General features: G+C 31.5%; 2 protein-coding genes across 2 annotated transcripts; both read right to left on the reverse strand.

Moving 5' to 3' along the window:
• Positions 1-10,542: 10,542 nt before the first annotated feature.
• Positions 10,543-15,588, reverse strand: LOC100808372 (flavanone 3-dioxygenase-like). The gene is made up of 3 exons (NM_001255680.3): positions 14,996-15,588; positions 13,865-14,192; positions 10,543-11,169 (listed from the first exon to the last, which is right to left on the reverse strand). The coding sequence occupies exons 1-3, from the start codon at positions 15,478-15,480 to the stop codon at positions 10,906-10,908; spliced, it is 1,077 nt and encodes a 358-aa protein (NP_001242609.2). The 5' UTR covers positions 15,481-15,588; the 3' UTR covers positions 10,543-10,905.
• A 2,217-nt stretch (positions 15,589-17,805) lies between these two features.
• Positions 17,806-19,569, reverse strand: LOC100807298 (gibberellin 20 oxidase 1-like). The gene is given in 3 exon segments (NM_001255459.2): positions 17,806-18,218; positions 18,504-18,834; positions 19,071-19,569. Coding segments are annotated over 3 exon segments (1,059 nt in total). The 5' UTR covers positions 19,541-19,569; the 3' UTR covers positions 17,806-17,960.
• Between the last annotated feature and the right edge of the window lie 865 nt (positions 19,570-20,434).

Consider the following 20,434-nt stretch of genomic DNA (forward strand, 5'->3'; position numbering starts at 1 on the left):
TTGTGTAGCCAAAACGGTGCGTTTAAACTTTTAAGGAATAAGAGTAGGTAATACGGGTGTCAGTTATTACATATCACTCTTTTTCTTCTCTGGTCCTCCTTTCAGTTCTTCTTTTTCATTACTCTTCCTCTTCAATTAGGGTTTCATTTTTTGAACGCCATCTATATTTCATTGTCGTAGCTATACCTTCCTCTCTTCTATTTTGTATCAATGGCTCTTACACGGTACTTTGTTTCATCCTTTTTGCTTACTCTGTTTGTTCATTTCCACACAAATCTAAACTTTTATATATTATATTATAGTCTATTGTATTTTATAATTGTTTAATATAAGTTAATGGTTTTGTTCTATGTCCATGTAGTGCTAATTAATTAAGTGTTTTTGAACAATTTTAGTGAACATTATTATATCTATATGATGACGGTGGGTGCAAGATGGTATGACATGGCTTCTGAACCCACCAGAGCAAGATTTGCCATTGATTTTAGCTGATAGTGGGTTTGACCTGTGGATTGCAAACACCAGAGGAACCAGATATAGCCGCCAACACATCTCATTGGACCCCTCTAGCCCGGTTCGTCTTTCTTGTTCATGTTTAAATTGCTGCAGTGTACGTTATAATATTGATACGATAGATTAATTGATTTAATATATTTAAATTTAAGTTAAAGATAATTCATTAGATAATTTAAAATTAATCATTCTTTTATATTTTATATTTTTTTTACGCTCACAATTAAATGTAAATAAATTCATAATTACTTTATCTTAGTCTAAATAAGCCATGTGTTTTCCTATTAAATTGTGTGCAGTATAATTTTCCGCAACCCCATTATATGTCTCAATTGATGCACTCAACCAATATTAGCAAACCAAACTAGTATCTTTATTAACAATTATAAACTTGAAGCGTAACTTGTTTTATTTTATTAATAAAGGGAGCTAATAATTTAATGTCTAATAAAATTTGCTTCCAAATACAGAGTAGGTAGCCCTTGTCATATTGCCAATATTATGTGTTATTGTCATATTTCCAATATTATGTGTTATAATAACTTCTCTGATCATGTGTGATTTGTTTATATAAAGTTTGCATTATTTTCCCCTATTAATTAAGATTTAATATCATGTATTTTATTAATTTCGTCTAGGAGTTTTCCTTCATTGTGCTAATTATAGTGTTTCGTAGAAACCGTAACATTAATTTGAATAATTTCTTCCATTTGCTCGGTTCCATGCCACAATTATGCCTTACACACAATCTTAAACTTTTGTAAATATACATTCAACAGGCCTTTCTAAAGGCTTGGAAAGTCGCATGCCAGAGCAACTCACATATCTCGCCTCATCATACCAGCAAAACAGACATTCTTGCTGAAGCCTACTACCTTCAGTGGTCCATGCAAGTCTAATTATACCTACATTCAGGTATTTGTAATACACAATATCCATGTACCATCATCAACCTTAATTTATCTAAAGTTTAAAATCAATCATAGTAAATAAACATTAACTTGACTATTTCAACTTCCATGCAAATTGATATATGTCCATTGACAGTATCAGTATGTATAGTTTAAGCCAAAGGGCCTAATATTGATATCTCTTAGGAATTGATCAAATTAAGATATTCTATATATTTGTTCCTCGTCTTTCAGGGAACATTATTGCACCTAAAACAAAATTAGAATTTTCTAGATTCATATTAATTTTAGGTTTTTACACTCCCCCAAAAATAAAGTCAAGAATGTTCGTTTTATATACATATAGTTATTTTTTAAAAAAATACTTATTCATATTAATTTTAGGTTTTTACACTCCCTAAAAAATAAAGTCAAGAATAAAGCTAGAGTTGAAGGATCGATTTGTGAAGCGTACTTAGTGGAGGAGACATCTACCTTTGCCTCGTTTTACTATCCTGATCAAATTATAACGAGAAGGACTAGGATGCCTCAAAATGTTGATGCGGATGAAAATTCTTCATCTTCTCCTCCTATATCAATTTTTAATTACTCAGGAAGAGCGAGTGGTAAATCCAAAACATATTTTTTGGACCAAGTTGATCTTCATGTTGCTCACTTGTACGTTCTTCAAAATTGTCCAGAGGTTGAGCCATATTTAGAGTAAGATGATTTTAATACTTTTATAACTCTAATTAATATTTTAATGATGTTATGTTGTTTACGTTGAGTAATTTGTTTTCTCTTTTCCAGTATTTATGAGAATTTTTTGAGGGAGCTGAATCCCACTACTTCGGATGCTCAACTTAACAAAGACATTTCATCCAACTTTCCTACATGGTTCAAGCAATATGTAGGTTAACACCTTATATATTATTGAAATAAAATTTCTTCCATAATGATATGGTGTTATATATGGCGTTAATTGTTAAATTTTTTAGGTTCTAAATCCAGAAAATAATATTCAAGATTCAATATTGGTTAATTTGGCATAGGGACCTAAGAGAAAAGTTGAATCATGGTCTATCTACATTATAAATGGATACAAATTTCAAATAGTTAGCTGGAATGAAGGCATGAATTCTTCTAATTATGATGTTCACATACGAGGAACTGATTGCCAACTAGAATATGATTTTTATGGAATGTTGTCTGATATTATTCAATTGGAGTATACTAGCATCCCATTGATGAAGTTAATTCTATTAAAGTGTGATTGGTTTGATAATACTCCTTATATAGGGACACGAGTGGATAAAAAGTATGAGATTGTTGAAGTAAGGAAATAAAAAAGATATACTAAAGCATATGACCCATTCATATTTGCACAAAAAGAAAAACAAGTTTATTACACAACATATCCCGAGGGACATCGAGGATTGTTAGCCGTAATGAAGACAAAAGCTCACAGCAGAATCACTGACAATATAGTAAGTGAAACTAAGCAAGAGGCTCCATACCAAGATGATGAGCTTGTAGGGCTTCAAGAAGTGTTGGAAGTTGACCCTGATGTCATTAATGAATCTCTTGTGGATGTTGATGGAGGTGGAGAAGAGATAGATGTAGATTTACTCAAACAACTAGACTTGGTTGAACTAGACGATGATGAATGCATATTAAGTGAGAATGACATTTAGAGTGATTTTGTTGATACAAATACTTCTTAGGTAATTCATACATTAAAGTTAATTGCATGTCTTATGTTCATTGTGTATATGTGTGTGTGTGTGTGTGTGTTTATTTTTACATTTGTATGATTGTGGTTTTTAATAATTATTCCTTTTACTCTTGTAGTGAATATGAAAGAGAAGATAAGTGACCTATTTTGGTGTAGAAAACATGTTTATGTGAGTTTTCATTAACAACTTAGATTTATTTGTTTACTAAAGTGTATTACTTGTGGTACTTCATTTTTTATTTATTTTTTCTTAAATATTATATATATATATATATTTACATGTGTAACAAAATCAAACATGTAGATGGCAGACAGAGGTAAAGGTGGTGGTTGTAGAACATTTAATTATGGTAGAAGACGTGGTCTTAGTTTCGGAGCTCCAATTACCACCAACCCTTCCACCTCATCCATTCACATATCAACCTCAGAGTCGATTCATGTTGTTGCATCGACTCCAAACACACTTCCTACAACTCAAGATAACCTAAATCCTACCTTTATAAGGGAGTCAATTCCTACTACCCCTGTTAGAGATGCTTCTCCTTCAACACCAGATGATTCTCTTACACCTGAGTACCCACCAGATCCAAATTGTGAACATATTGTTGATCAGAGGCCTTTCATTTGTGCATATAAAGGAGAGTAAGTGCATTTTATTTAACTATTAATTTTTCTTAAATGTTTTTTAAATGTGGTATTGACAATGTCTTTGTACATAGGTTTCAACCAACATATGGGTGTTCTAATATCATATCAAATATCATTAGGGCAAAATTTGATGAACCAACTGCGAGTTGGTTGAAGGTGTTAATTAACCTTCGCGATAGGTGGTTTGGAGAGTTTAAGGTAACTTGAATTATGGTTTAATTTAAAATGTATTGTTTCTTGTATCATTTCTAATTTAGTTCTTGTTTCCTATTTTATGCAGAAAGAGTATAGGTGGAACCCACAAGAAGAGTGAGCCATTAGAGCTGTTTTTGAGACAAAAGGTTCACGCATTTTGAAAAGTGCAATGAACAAGATCAACAATGGTCAAGATAAAGGAAAGTGGATAACAATCAATGTTCGAGCAGCCTTGGATGAACATTGGGGTTCTACAAATTTCTTAAACAAGAGCTCCACTGCCAAGGCGAATCGATCTGTTGATAGAGAAGCCTCAACATACTGTGGTGGTTCCATATGTACTGCAACTCACTTTGAAAAGCTGGTAATTTCACTTCATATATATATGTATGTATGTATGTATGTATGTATGTATGTATGTATGTATGTATGTATGTATGTATATATGTATGTATGTATGTATGTATATATGTATGTATGTATGTATGTATATATGTATGTATGTATGTATACCTCATTGATTTTCAATTCAATGTAATTAAATGTTTTACAGTTTTAACTTTTTAAATTTTTGTAGTCAAAGGAGTTTCAAAGACCACCAATTGCTTGGGAGGTGATGGAGAAAACTAAGAAATTGAAGTCGGAAAAATGGGTCAATGACAAGTCCCGCAAATTTTCTGTTAGTTGTTTTTTCTAATCATATCACTTTATTTGATATATAGTGACTGATATTATAAATGAACTCTTACCTTTGGTCAATATCTCTTGAACATATTTACACATCTTGATTTTGTTTTCTTTAGCTAGTGTTAAATGTTTGTGATTGACTAGTATAAACTTTGAAGCCTACTATAGTAGATTAAAGTCAATTTTTTTTCCTGTATTAGTGGTGATTTTCTTGAATATTAATCCTTATATGTTTACACATTCAACAATTTATCTTTATGCCTCACTTTATATTAAAGGAGAAATATCAACATCGTCGAGATGAAATTTTACAACATTCGACAGAGGAAGACACATCTACACAGAATTCCCCTAACACTGCTACTTCTGTTATTGATAATGAAATATATTTGAATGTTGTTGGAGGTCCAAATTACAAGGGGAACATGTACGAGCTAGGTACTTTGAGCAAAAGGTTTAGTTGCTCAAAATCAACTCCATCTACTTTTATTGCTCCTGTGAAAGACCAAATAGAGGAAATGCGTGAGACAATTAATAAATTGAATGCTGAGCTTTTGGCAAAGGCAAATAAGGAGAAGACACTTGAGGAAAAGATGTTGCGGCTGATGGAGAATCATGACCACCAAAGTCAGGAAATGCGACAACAGATGCAAGAACAAAATGAGCAAATTCGTCAACAAAATGAGCAAATGTAGCGTATACTACAACACTTACATATCCAGTCAATCATGTTAATTGTTAACTCCTAGTCTATTGCCTACCATAGTAGATGAAACTGAGCACCATGTTAATGATGCTCAGGTTGATCGTCCTCATGACATGAGAAATGATCATTGACTCTTGGTTATTGTTTATTTTAGTTTGATTATGCCACGTTAGTTATGAATTCGAATTTTATTAAACTTTTACATTGCATTTGATTAAACCTTGAAAACTTTGAATTTACACTTTATCAATCTTTAAAATAGAATTTTGTTATTAGATATATTTACTCATTATGAATGTCCACTTCTATTTATAAGTTTGATTATACAATTTAATTAAAATTTATGTTTACAGTTGATAATTATTAAGTAGGTCAAAATGTAAATGGAAAAACAAAACATACATCATATTTTCATTTAGCGACCAAGTTTTCGATTGAAATTCATTTTTAACTTATTTTATAGTTAAAAATTTATAATTAAATAGTGACCGAAATAGAAACCAAAATGCATTTGTATTCTGAAATTAATTATTTATTAGCAATCGAATTATATTTTAATGTATTTTATTTTAAACTTAGCCATCGAATTAGCGACCAAAGGTAATTTTTAATATTTTATTTTAAAATTAATTATTCAATAACGACCAAAATAGCTACCGAACACCGCCTTAATTTATTTTATATTAAAAATTAATTATTCGATAATGACAAAATATTGTTTGTTTTTACTTTATATTTAAAATTTAATTATTTATTAGCGACCAAATTAGTGACCGACTTTTTCAGTTGCAGAATTGGTCCCAAGCGAAATAACAAGGACCAAATTTATTATTTTTGTGCGTGACTATTTTGGTCACTAAATAGCGACCAAAAATAAATTCGGTAACAAGAGACTTAACAACTATGATTTTTGCAACATGACCAATTCGGTCGCTAACACTTTTAGCGACCGAATTTGGCATGGTCGTTAAATCATGATTTTTTAGTAGTGTTCCTTTCCTTTCATTCTAATTTGGGGGAACAAAAGTTCAACATAAATAGCTTATTTCCTTCCTATTTTTTCTCTTAAATAAATGATAAAAACATATTTTCTGCCTCCTTATTTCCTTTCACTTTGTTTCTACCTAAATAAATGAGGAGTAGAAATAAGATAACAAAAAAATATTGAACACTTCTTAATTTAATATTGTTTGACATAATTTTATTGTATATTTTTATGAAAATTTGTTCATAAAAAATATCAACTTATTTTGTCATTTTCCCCTCATAAAATTGATTTATTTAAATAATCTACCTGCCAAAACAAATTAGCATTCACTCCAGGGTCTACATCACTTTATGTACATTCTCTTCTAAGTCAAAAAGAAAGTCAAAGTTACTCGTAAAATAATCTTTATGGTAGAACTTATCACTTTTTGTGATTCTCATGATGTCACATAAAATGTAAATTTTTTTGTCATTTTTTGTTCTAATGGTGTAATTTAATTTGAATTCTTAGATTTTACTTGAAAAAAAGAATTTATCTTTTCCCTCACTTATATTAAAAAATAATATTTTTTTAAAAAAGAAGAGTTACTAGGTATTCTTTTTCCTAGAATCCAATCTTCAGCATGAAGAACTCTCAAACAAAAATAATGATAGATCTAATAGATAGAAATTCTTTGAGTTCAAAAACTCAGCTTAAGAACTCCTATTAAAAATGCTCTAAGAAATTTATAAAAATATCAATAAAAAGAGCGAGAAATGATGCACTAAAGAGAAAACAAACAATTACCACCCATTCCAAAAAAAAAAGATAGATCAAAATGATGCACTAAAAGAGGAAACAGACAAACAATTAAAAATGGTTCCAAAAAGTCACAAAATGACGAAAAATGAGCTTGCTAGGAGGGGATACCACTTGATTGAGAGGGTGGCGTTGTTAAGTGTTAGGCAGTGACAAAAATAGCCACAACAACATTGTGTGAAAATTTCTCCATGGCAAGAGAAATTGCTAATTAACCCACCAAGGTTGTGACCAATTAATGAGGATCACTCTTTCATCATAAGATAAAGATGCCATAAACTGTGTTAGAGGCTTGAAGTTACTGTGAAATGGATTGAAGCTTCAATGCCTTCGGAGGGTTTCACTCCTGAAGCTGCTAAGTCTAGCTAGGGCATAGTGACTTTGTGAGTTGAGACCTTGTATTGGGGTCACCTTGCACCATGACCATGCACTAGAACAAAGTACTTCGTTGACTTTGGTGCCTAGGATATTATTGAGTTTCTTGAAGAAGTTATAGCATAAATAAATAAGAAAAATTAGCTTTGGATGTTCATTTCCCTTTTTTTCATCTTAACTATTTTGCAACAATAAGGACTAAAAATCTTGCAAGACAAAGATGTCAATTTATAATAATTAACATTGTAATTTAGTGCCAAAATTGCGTTCATACATAAGATATATTATTAAAAGATCATTGAATTTAAACAATGGCTTGATTCCATATCAACGGATATAGAATATGCGGCTATTGGTTTTGAGAGAAAGAATATGCGTTTAGTCAAGGCAAACATATATGGTGATACTTGCTAGTACTTGATGATCTCTTATTTCAACGGATACTACTTTGAGAATCATTAAAATATATATTTTAAAACAAATTAAAGGTGACTAAAGTCTTTTAAAATTTAATATTGAGAAAAAGTATCATAAATTGGCAAAGAACTTTCTAATTCTTTTATATGAAACAGGACTAAAAACCCAAAGAAAGAAAACTAAGTAGGAATGATACAAGAGAGACTAACACCTCTCGCATCACTAAGAATCACATCCTTCAAAAAATGAAGGTTATTGCTAAAAAGTTACATATTCACCCTCCAAAGAACAAGCATAATCAACCAATTTATCTGCACAATAATTTTCCTCTCTACAACTATGGTGAATCCGAATATGGTTAAAGGAAGACAACAGGCTTGTGAATAGTTCGAACTAGCCTTCTTCCTGAAACACATCCCACCTGCTCCCCTTTATAGCAGTAACAACTGCTTTAGAATCAATCTGCAACTGTAAATGCAGTGCCAACTTCAAGCCCAACAAGATTCCCTATAACTTAGCTACAAACACAGAAGATCGTCCTATGTATTTAGCAAACCCACCCTTCCATTGACCATTGTTGTTTCTAATTAAACCACCACAACTTTCAATGCCACCATTCCCTTTCACTGCTCCATCCATATTTAGGCAGAACCAACCTCGTAAAGGAGGTTGCCAATGGACAAAAATTTCTTGATAACCTCTCTCACTATGGGGTAAGTTCACCTTGTAATTTCTAACAAATTCTTCAAGGTTTGAACGGACGAACAAAAAGCTCATCATGACTACCATAGAGATAACACAATGATTCTAAATGAGTCAGGGAAGGCAATAGCATGATTAGATAACATTGTTTGCTCATCCAACCACTTATCACACCAAGCATTAATAGTAGTACCATTATGAATGGACCACATCTCCATCTCTTGGAAACTACTCCATTGCTCAGTAAGAGCTTTCCAAATGTAGGAATCTGTAGCCTTAACTACCAAAGTGTTAGAAGTGGATCCATTCCTACCATATTTACCAACCAGCTCAAGAGCCTATAAGCTTCGTTTCCCTTTTCTAAAGGCCCATCCCATTTTCATAAGACAAGTTTTATTCATTTCCACTAAATCCAGCATAGCCATTATGATGCAATCTTACCCCCCAAAGGTATTGGATAGAAGACTCCAAAAAGATTGAGCCAGAGATGCAGGAGAAGGTCCTAGGATTCTCATGAGCCTTAGGGTAGATTCTAAACTCATGGACTAAGTATGAGTCCACTTATCTTTGTACATATTAAATTAAGATTTTATTATTTTTGGGCCTTGTATTTAGGGTTCCACAGTGTAGGGAGTGTATCCTAGTAATGTAAGATTTTTCAGCCATTGCATTTTAGGGCACGTAGACTAGTTTTTGTATTAGGGGTAGTTTTGTAATTTCACATGCATTAGGTGCACTATTTGATGTGTGTGTTGGGAGAGAAATTTAATTGAATTGGGAGAATCTCAATCCAATTAAATTTTGGTCTAGCCTAAGGGGGAGGTGAACATTTGCTTGTTACACCCCATTGGCACATCATATAGTCACATTTTGTGCATGTCTTTCATGCTTTGCATGCCTCACATTGAGTGAAGAATCTTGGACTTGATCTTGGATTAGTAGGTTGAACCATAGTTGAAATTCACTAATCATAATTAGTGAAATTTTGGCTCCAAATTTGATTACAAATTCAAATTCAAGTGAAATTTGAATAAAAATTTTCCTCCAATTTTGTGTGATACTTAGACTATAAATAGAGGTCTTGTATGTGCATTTTTTCAACTTTGATCATTTGAGAATTACACTTCAAAGTTCAGATCTCATTTGAGACATAAAATTCGTGCCCCCCTCTCTTCCTCTCCCTCCACTCATCTTCTTCCACTTTCAAGCTCTTATTCATGACCTCCTATGGTGGTGAGCTTATTCTTGACTCATCTTCTCCTTAAAGTGATGTCTCTGATCACCTTTCCTCCTTTTCCCTTCCTCCTTGCCATTTCGATTTCATCGTGGTATTGCAAACGTGGTATCATTTTTTCTAGTATTGATATTTAGACACCCCAATAATGTCAACATTTCATTGACAACAAATTCCTATTTTTCTTTATGTCTTTTTTTGTCACATTATATTATCAATAATTTATCTCTCTTCTCTTTCTCTCTGGGTTTCAAAGTATATATATTTTTCCATTATTTTTTCATTTAGGTCAATAGATGATGATTATACAAACAAATTTAATTCTATGCAATTAATCTTACCTTGTTGTACTTTATAATTCTACTCATTAACTCTTTTGATATTTATTCTTGCTGCATTCAATTTCAAACTTTCTATAGTTTATTTGCGTTTTTCTAAGTGCGTGTTTGTTTTTTCTGGTGGACTTGCAACAGCATGAAATCCAAGACAGCGTCACCATAAAAGTATGGGTGTTCCTTCTTCAACCTCCATTTCGAATTACCCCACGGTGATCTAAACACACACTAAATCTTATTATTTATAGTAGTACTTCCGTACAGTGAATTAGTCAGTGACCTTTGTAAATTAATCGATGTCTTCAGAAAGAAGAATTAGTACAAGGCTAAAAGCTAGTTAAATTAAGATACCCGAAGTCTGAAGGTTTCTATGGACTGTACACTGATTATTTCACAGGAACCGAGTAACACCAAATTTGCTTTGACATAGTTACTTTATCTGGCAAAATTTTCAGGAAGTTCTGTGAAGTTATGGCTTTTCTTGTCATTAAAATCACAAACCTGTTTCCAATCCCTCTGGCATGTTTCTTAGAAATATATGTATATATGTACAAATACAAGCAAAATTGCTTCAGATAGCAAAGAAATTTAGTTTACCATCTCGCATATTTGGGCTTGTATTTACTATTTAAAAACTTTTCAAGTTTTCATTTTGTACGGTCTCCAATTTATGGACTCTGACTCAGTTACTAGGAAACTTGAAATCATAAATTTGGAGGTTTTCAACTTTGGATTTGGCAAAATTACTTCGCATTCTTGCAGAGCGGAACTTACCCCAGTTGACTGGTCTATATATAGGAGGGTTTCTATCATCTAGCAACTCTTCCAAGGGCTTCACATCAGTGTAGAGTGCTGGTTTCAGAAAGAATGGAATTGAAAACCTATCCTTCTCAGAGTTCACCATAACCCTGTGTTCTACACTCTCATAAGCATCATTGCTCCAAACCTGCTTGCACAAACAAAAGCCATTCTGTAATAACTATAGGCCAAAGCATTAAAACAAAATTAACTTCATTATCAGAAAATAGACTATGCAACCACAACGTTAAGTATCTTACGTTTTCATTCAATTACTAAGGGTGTTTGATTTGATTGTTTTCTGTTTTTATTTTCACTGAAAATAAAAAATGATGATAAAGATGTGTTTGATTGAATTTTTAAAAATATTTTTAGTGAAAATGAAAATAGGAAACAATCATGAAATAAAAACAATAAAATCTCGTTTGAAAACAGGAACCTCGGTAAAATGAAAATGTGGTGACAATGAATATAATTTTAAACAAACCTAAAAATACAAAAAACACAAGAAGTCAATATATTATAAATTTTCAAAAGATAAAAATACAAACCAAACACACCTTAACTAACCTATATGATATAACAATGATATCAATCTAAAGAAGATCACTATATATATGTCCAATCTCTAAACCTTATGCCAACCAATTGCTTCTGTTATAAATGTAATATCACTTTTGGTAACCACTTTTTGATTTCTCTTTTTTAGACCATTTTATCCTACCTTTTCATATTAAACCAAAAATAAAACAAACCATGTGCAAACAAGGAATATAAAATTTTGAACAAATTTTAGTTTACATGTTCGTTTTATTATTTTACCCTCTCAACTAAAATTAAAATCACTTAATATTGTAATCACCCACTAACCACTTTCCACTCTTTCATTTATACAGTTATATCCTTCTCTCATTTTGATTTTCAATTTTTTTCTCCTATTCAATACACGGTTGTTAACCATCTTCACGTATTGTAGTTAGTTTCTTTCTTCAGGTATTATCATCTTCAGCACATCTTCACATATTGTAATCTTTTTCTTCATTTGAGCATTCAAGATTGACAACATAGTGTTGAAAGTTAAATTCTGATCCCGAAGGTATTATTTTTCCCTTTGCATCCATTTTTTTTACTGTTTGCCATTTCACATATTAAAAAAAGGTCATGCACATGTAAAATGATTTTATAATGCTTGCCTATATTGTGCATGTAAGAGATGGCTATGATGTGAGTTGTATATGAGAATTACTTGGTAAGTTAATTTTTCACTTCCTTTTTCTTTATGCTTACTTCTTCATTTATCTTTCACTTTAGTTATTTGCATTTTTTCCCTTCATTGAAGGATATGCTTGGTTATTTTAGTAATGTATATTTTATTTGCGTTTTCATTTTGGCTACTATTTTTCTTCTTGATAGGTCGATGTTGTTGTTTGATTCAAGATGCATCCCTCATTTTATTTATGATTTCACTTGGGCGGAGTAAGTTTTTTTAACCTAAATATTTACTATTTAAGGTTGTGAATTTCATACTTAGATTATTACTGTTAAAACCATTTTGGATGATTGGTTATCTTTAGTCTTGCTTTTCTTTTCTATTTTTCTTTGCGCATAACACTCAATTGGATGGTAACAAACCTTTCCACAATTACTTACCTGCACGTATTTAATTAAAATAGGTAGTTTAAAATTAGTTTCAGTGTTTTTAAATTAGCAAATAATATCTAAAATTGAAACTAGTTTTATTTTTATTTTTTTATTTTTAAAAAAGACAGATTTGAAACATGATTTAAAAAGTTTTTAAAATTATATATTTTGTTTTTGTTAAACAAAATTGTTTTTCTAAAATACAATTTTATTTGTATTGTTTCCTTATTTTCATACTCTTAGATTTGCTTGTATTAACTACTAATTATTATGCATAATTTGATAGTTGTAATTTTTTTTTATTTTCTTTTCATATCTTTTAAAATTTCTCTTTCATATCTTTTTTTCCTCACTCTTATGTTTGTCATTTTTATCACCACTGATCATTTCTTGTTTATTAGTTTCAGAAAAATATATCAATATCTTGAGTTTATTAGAACAATTGAGGATTGTGAAATTCATCTGTTCAGTAGCATATATCATTAGCAATTCGTCAGACTCTCACATCTATTTAAAAATTATCGATTCATAACTATTCAATTTTTTTATGATCGTGTTACTCTATTTTTATACACATCGTGGCTAATTATATTTTGAAGAATCTCAGATGAGTGCAAAGTTGGAAGAATGAATGAGTTTACTGATTTGGAGAGTCCTAGAGTTTAGGGATATTTATTTTATTTGAATTATGTTGATATTTTTTCATTTCTGTTATCATTAGTCTTTGTTTATGCTAGTGGGCGGCTAAAAGTCACCCAAACGGGTAAAATTACTTTTTTTTATTTAAATTTTAAAAATTAAAACTTCTAAGTTTTTGTATTTTAAAATTAATTAATGAAAGTCTTAATTAAAACTGTCCATTAATTTAAATTTTAAGAATTTACCAAAATTGTCAACTAAAACTGTACAGTTTTTTAAATTTTAAAAAAGTGTGAATTTATTTAACTTTAGCAATCTACCAATTTGTTAATTTTTAAGAACATACCAATTTATTACTGTTTATTTTTTAAATTGTAAAATTCTACCAATTTGTTAATTAAACCAACGTAAACTAAATTATTGTTATTTTTTTTTAATTATATCACTAGTAAGTAAATAATGAATGAAAAGCAAAGAGTTGTTTGTAATACCTAGACATATGGATTTGTCTACCCGTGAGATAAATTTGATGGAGAGAAAAATTAGCAAATATGGTTTGATACCTGGATCATATCACCGACATTGATGATGAAGGAATTGAAAATGGGCTTGACTCGAATCCACTCTCCATCTGATTTTCTCCTAACTTCTAGACCACCAGTGTCATCTTGAGCAAGCACAGTCAAGACACCAGTGTCCTTGTGGCGTCCGAGTCCAAGAGCCAGATGAGGGTAGGGGCAAGCTGGATAATGATTCAGACGGATATTGCTCGTGTTATGTGTGAAATACCCGCGGAACCTATTTGGCACTAAGCCTAAGCTCAGTGCAACAAGTTCCATCAACTTATAAGCAAGTTTCTCCACTTCTTGTGCATACTCTTGGCATGCTTCTCTGGTATCAGATCAGTATTTTGCATAATTATTGAAAGTCCATATATACAACATAATTTACTAGGATCGGCTTACTGATGGGATTTATATACTTTGCATGAAGTCTGAAGTTTAAATTTTATTATTATCATTGTAAAAAAAACAAAAAACAAATACAACATAGAAGGAAGGAGATTAAACAACAATTAATAACCTAGCTCTATCCAACACACCATACTTTGTCAAAAATTAAATTATGAATAATTCTATTTAAAATAGAAAATACTAATTAGTGTTTTTAGGATACTAATTAAATAACTTAAAATATAAATATTTTTATTAGAAGACGAAAAATTGTTACCCAAAATATTTTTTGTGTTTTCCTATTATTTTTACACTAAATATTTTTTCTTTTTAATTCTTTAATTAATCCCTAACAACAATGATTAACAAGACTCTTTAAAATAAACTCCCTTTTTACATGGTTTCTTCCAAACTTTTATTCTATCTGTAACCACTTTTTAATTAGATTACAATAACTCACCAACACTAAAGATTTAATGAGAATCTAATGTATACACTAACAATATCATTCCATCACAAGTTGATGGATAAATTTGTTAATTTTAATAATAGTTAGTTATATCTATTTGTTATGGATTGACATGATAAAATTATTGACTTTAATAATAGTATCCTTATAAGTCATTTTTTTATTAGTTAAGGGTGTAAAAAAAAAAACATTATACTAACACGCACAGAAATTAAAATCAAATATAATAATAACAGAAATACAGACTAATCAAATTCAGGGTATTGAATTACTTGAACTCAGGAGGATTCTGAGGCCACCGGTTATCCCATTGGAACTGAACGTTTTCCTCATCATCTGGTTCATCTGAGGGTGGTATAAAAGTGGGTTCCTGAACATTGAAATCATAGATCTCTTTCCAGTCCCTAACGTTCTTGGTATGTTCTGCTTCAAAGTAACCCAACACGTTAACCGCATCCCTTCTCACCTTCAACTTTTCCTCTAAACCAAGTGCAAAGAACTTTTTTGCAGCCTCTTCAATCCTCTCTCGTTTATCCAAAGGCACCTTGTGATTGATCACCTGAAAGAAACCCCATTTCTTGCAAGCACTGCCTATTTCTTTGACTAAGTTTTCGATAGAAGAATCCAAGAGGGTGTCTTCGTTTTGGTAGTTTATGGGAGAGAGATCAATCAGAGGGATTCCTTCTGCCACGATCACTGAGGATTTTGGCCTGTGTTCTGGTGCTTGGACAAAAGCAGTGTCTACTTCCTCTCCCATGGTGATTGTTGTTTGTGTGTTTTTTTGGATCGCTTTGTTATTTTTATTTGTTTGATCGAAAGATGTTAGATGCAGAATGTTTTTATGTGTAGCAGATACAATACAATGATGGGGAATTATGTGCACTGAACCTGGACTGGTTTCGGTTATGCTACCACGGTCTTGTGTTTGTAAGGCTATGTTTGGTTTTGATAAAAAAGTAAAGCTGAAAAAGGAAGATAAACTCTCTTGCTTTGTTTTTAGTTGGATATGATTGTAAATTGATAGCCTGTTTGGTTCCACGTTTAAGTGTATGTTTGGTTCCATGTTTCAAAGGCTTCAAATGACATTTCACCTTTTCCCACACATCCAATGGAAAAACAACAAAATACATGTTTAGATTGAAGGTAAAAATATCGGGTGCGTTTTAGTACAAATCTAACAGATAAAAACAAAATATAATGACTTTTTTTACCTGAAAACCAAACATACACAAAGTGTGTTTGTTTTATTGTTGAAAGGTTCTCAAACAATCGTTGAATTAAAAGCTCTAAATTCATACTTCTTACAGAATATGCATAGAAATGTGTGTCCGTTTAAACGTTAAACCAAACACACTCAAAGCTGTTCAACTAAACCATAGCCCAAACACAACCTTAGATGTAATTTTTCACAACATGAATGTGACTTTTAGAAGCTAATAGTTATAACTTTCACATCTCAAAAATCATTCTTTCATGCTCAACGACTATCCATACATGCTATGATTTTTTCCTTGATTTTGCCTTGAAACTCAATTTGAATGAAATAATAAAAGAGTGCAAACTCGGTTTGCAAAATAAAATTCATTTAAACCGAGCTTTCAAACTTTAACCTATACATGAACTAAGAATCGTCTATTCAAAATTTTAGAATGAGTTCATGACATGACATCACTTTGACAAACAAAGTTATAGGTAAATGTTTGAAGATGTTAGCAGTTAGGTGATTCATGTGCCGACATGCTACGCTACCTTAAAAATAAGTACTCTTGAAATCAAATAAGACTGGAAGAACTCAGAAAATATAAATGATTACTCCAAATAATTAAAAATAAACCAAAGTCCAATCATGAAGAAAAATATATTAACTCTAGTTACTTTGGTTTTTTAAATTTGTATATTGATTTGCCGGTTCTTGTACATTCATTCTTTCTATATCTTCTTCAATCCTTTTTCTTACTATAGTAAAGGCTCTCTCAGTTATGTTAAATAAACGATAATCTGTGATCTCCAGAATTTAAAAAACAAAGAAAAGAACATAGATAACCAAAAGGTATCACGGAATTATAATGATTTATTTTTAGTAAAGTGGACGACATAATCGGTAGAGATAAATGGATTTGTTTGCTTGATTTATTTGGATTAAAAAAATGTTTTGAAAGTGATTGAAATTTGGCTGACAGATAAATGCATCCAAATTCTTACAACTAATACATATTCTATTGGCTTCAGACTCAGCAGCCCAACAAAAAGCCAATCAATGAAAGTTCCACAGACTATTTTTGAACGCTTGCATTGTTTAATAATGTAATAAAATTAATTATAATTTGATGTACATCAACCTCATAAACAGAGTGGTGAAAAGCTTGTTCATTCCTTTCTGCAATGTAGTTTTATGCAAGTTAATTTAAACAAATGATGATGGAGAAGGTTAACACCTTTGTAATAAAGAAGTAGTTTGAAGTCCCTAAGAATCTATCCAAAATATACTCAAGGAGCAAAAGATGTTAAAACAGGAAATTTAAAGAGGAATGTAATTTCAAGTTTTGCAATTAACATGGTAAATGATATTTAGTTTTCTGTTATTCCTTGATTCTTCTATACATAATGCACACCAGCTGCAAATTCAATTGCAGTCACATATCAGAAACATTGTCTTGGATCAATCTGCTTCAACACGTTATACCCGCATTATAATATCTTTTAAGCTAGCTAGCTTATAATGATAAATTTTAAGGTTCTTCACATTTTGAAGGGACTTGCCTCATTTATCAGCAATGAGAAACTTGCCCCATTTCCATGATTAATTTCAGTTATAATGATAATTATTACTGGTTTTGCTCATTCATGGATATTAGGCTGATATTGATCCGCCAAAACTTAATAGGCTACTAGGTAGTTGGCCAAATAAAAGCATAAAGGGTCCAAACGATGTTAAGAGGTCTTCAACAGTTAGTCTTATAATGAAAGAATAATTTATAATCAATAAAAATCTTAAAGAAACGAAAATCAAGAAACAGAAGATCTTAAAACAGTAAATTTTGAAGTCCAATGCAATTTCAATTTTTGAGATAAACATGATAAATGGTAATAATTTAGTTCTTTTATTCAGTGATTGTTCAATACATAAGGCACACTAGGAAATTTAGCAGTGAAGTTGATCGGACTTATTCATATCAGTAACGTTGTCTTGGATCAACGCTGCCTCATATCATGATAATATCATACACAATTTACCCTTTAAGCTATCTTGTAATGATAAATTTGAATGTTCTCCTCATTTTGCTTCTTAAAATTGCTGTTCCCTCTGTGGACAAGAAACTTGCCCCACTTGTATGGCCTATATTTTGAAGGGTTTTGCTCATTTATCAGCTCCTCCAAAGGCTTAACTTCGGTGTCGTGTGCAGGGAAGAAGAAGAAAGGAATGGAAAACCTTTCCTTCTCAGAGTTGACCACCACTCTGTGATCCACACTCTCATATGCATCATTGCTCCAAACCTGCACAAACCACCCCAATCCTCAAGTGAAAAGTTTTTCTTCACTAAGGGATAATAAAATTAGAGAAATCCTAGCAACATATTCTCTAATAAACTTTTCCTAACACACTTACCATTGGTTTAAATTTATTGAAAATTACAAGAAAATTGTGCTTCTGACGTCTTACTTAACGGTCCTTTCATGATTTTGTAGTTTCTAATAAATTTCAACCAATCATAGAGTGTGTTAGAACCAGACACCGAAATTTCAAAATTTTCAGTTTTCAATATGGTACTACACTGGCACCTGAACAGTGTCACCAATGTTGATGATATAAGCATCTGGGGTGGGTTTCACTCTTATCCACTCTTGATCTGCTTTACGTCTCACTTCAAGTCCTCCAACCTCATCCTGTGCAAGAATGGTTAAGGCACCAGGGTCCTTGTGTCGACCGACGCCAAGAGCAAGGTCAGGATAAGGGCATGGAGGATAGTGGTTGAGTCGAATAAAGCTAGTTTGGTCTTTGATGAAAAATTCTTCAAACCTCTTTGCTTCAAGGCCTAAGCTCAAAGCTATAAGCTCTAAAATCTTAAAGGACAGCTTTTCCATCTCTTGAATATACTCTTGTGTTACAACCCTGCTCATATTCACATCATCAATAGAATTATAAAAACTGTTTAACTGTCACGACGTGTCGTCTAAACAATTAGATTTGTCACTACGTGTTGTAATCATTATTACAAAGTACCAGGATTTTGAAAAACGGTCCGTCACCATGATTTGGATCATAACATCAAGGTTTTTTAACTGTCTGTGTGACCGCAATGCAACTTCGACTGATATTTAAAATCTTGCAAAGTAGAGATGAATTACCTAAAGTTTAGAGGGTATTCAGGGGATTGATTAGTCCACTGATTGACTCGATCATCATGTTCATCAGAAGTGACAGGAATGAAAGTGGGTTCTTTGGCTAGAAAATCAAAGACTTCTTTCCAGTCCCTAACGTTTTTGGTGTGTTCTGTGTCATAATAACCCGCTGGAGAGCTCTCATTTCTGCTAACCTTTCTCTTTTCCTCCGCACTCTGTGCAAAGAACAATTTTGAGGCTTTCTCAATGTTTTGCCTTAGAGTGAGGGGCACTCCATGGTTTGTTACTTGGAAGAAACCCCACTCGTTGCATGCACTACCTATCTCCTTCACTAAGCCTTCAATAGCAGAAGGGTCTGAAACTCTGTGGTTGGTTATTGGAGAGAGATCAATTATGGGAATTCCTTCGGCTTGGATGGTGGAGAGCTTTGGCCTGTGTGGTGGGTCTTGGATGAATGCTGCGTCAACCTCTCCCATGGCTGGTGATTGGGTGAGCAATTTGCAGCATGTGTATTTTGAAAGGTTTTGGGCTGTTCTCTTATTTAAGATTCAAAAATGATTGTTGAACTTGGAACCCACATTTGAAACCCATATTTTCTTTATCTCTTTCTTTTTATTATCTTATCTTATATATCAATTATTGTATTTACTATTTATACATCTGTCTTTTTCCTCTCTCTCAAAATATCAAATAAAATATATAAAAAATATCAAATAAAGTATGTCCTCTTCCGTATTAAAAATTTGAAGAAAGATATTCAGAAAGGGTGTCACATAAGACCAACACTGATCCAAAAATTTTATACTGTGGGAACAATACTCATATTCATAAATTTAAAAATTTTATACTGTGGAGACAATACTCATATTCATAAATTTATGAGAGCAATACTCATAATTTTTATACTACATTCTAAATTATGAGAAAAATTTATAAACATACATCTATATTTCATTAAAAAAAAACTTGAAGTTGGTGGGGACAATTGCCCCCAATACTTATCATATAGATTTGTTACTGCATAAAACTGTTGAATACTGAAAAGAATACACAAGGGTGGAATAGAATGGATATCCATACATATATCTTTATTTTTATATAAGATTATTTGCAAATCGATATATGATCAAATCTATATAACATAGGTAGATTTAGATCGAGTCTTTTTATATGTTTCAATGTATTAATTGGATGAAAATTTGTAAGAAGATAATCCATTTATATGTATATTCAAATGATTTATATTTTAAAATTTGTTAAATAAAAATATATAAATATACTAATTTTCTTTGAATTTTTAATGCAGAAAAGATGAACAAATAGAGAAGGTTCAAATTTCACATTTGAAATTATTTAATTTGGACCTTTTG

Source organism: Glycine max, chromosome 2 (genome assembly GCF_000004515.6).
Source record: "Glycine max cultivar Williams 82 chromosome 2, Glycine_max_v4.0, whole genome shotgun sequence".
Classification (NCBI taxonomy): Eukaryota; Viridiplantae; Streptophyta; class Magnoliopsida; order Fabales; family Fabaceae; genus Glycine; species Glycine max.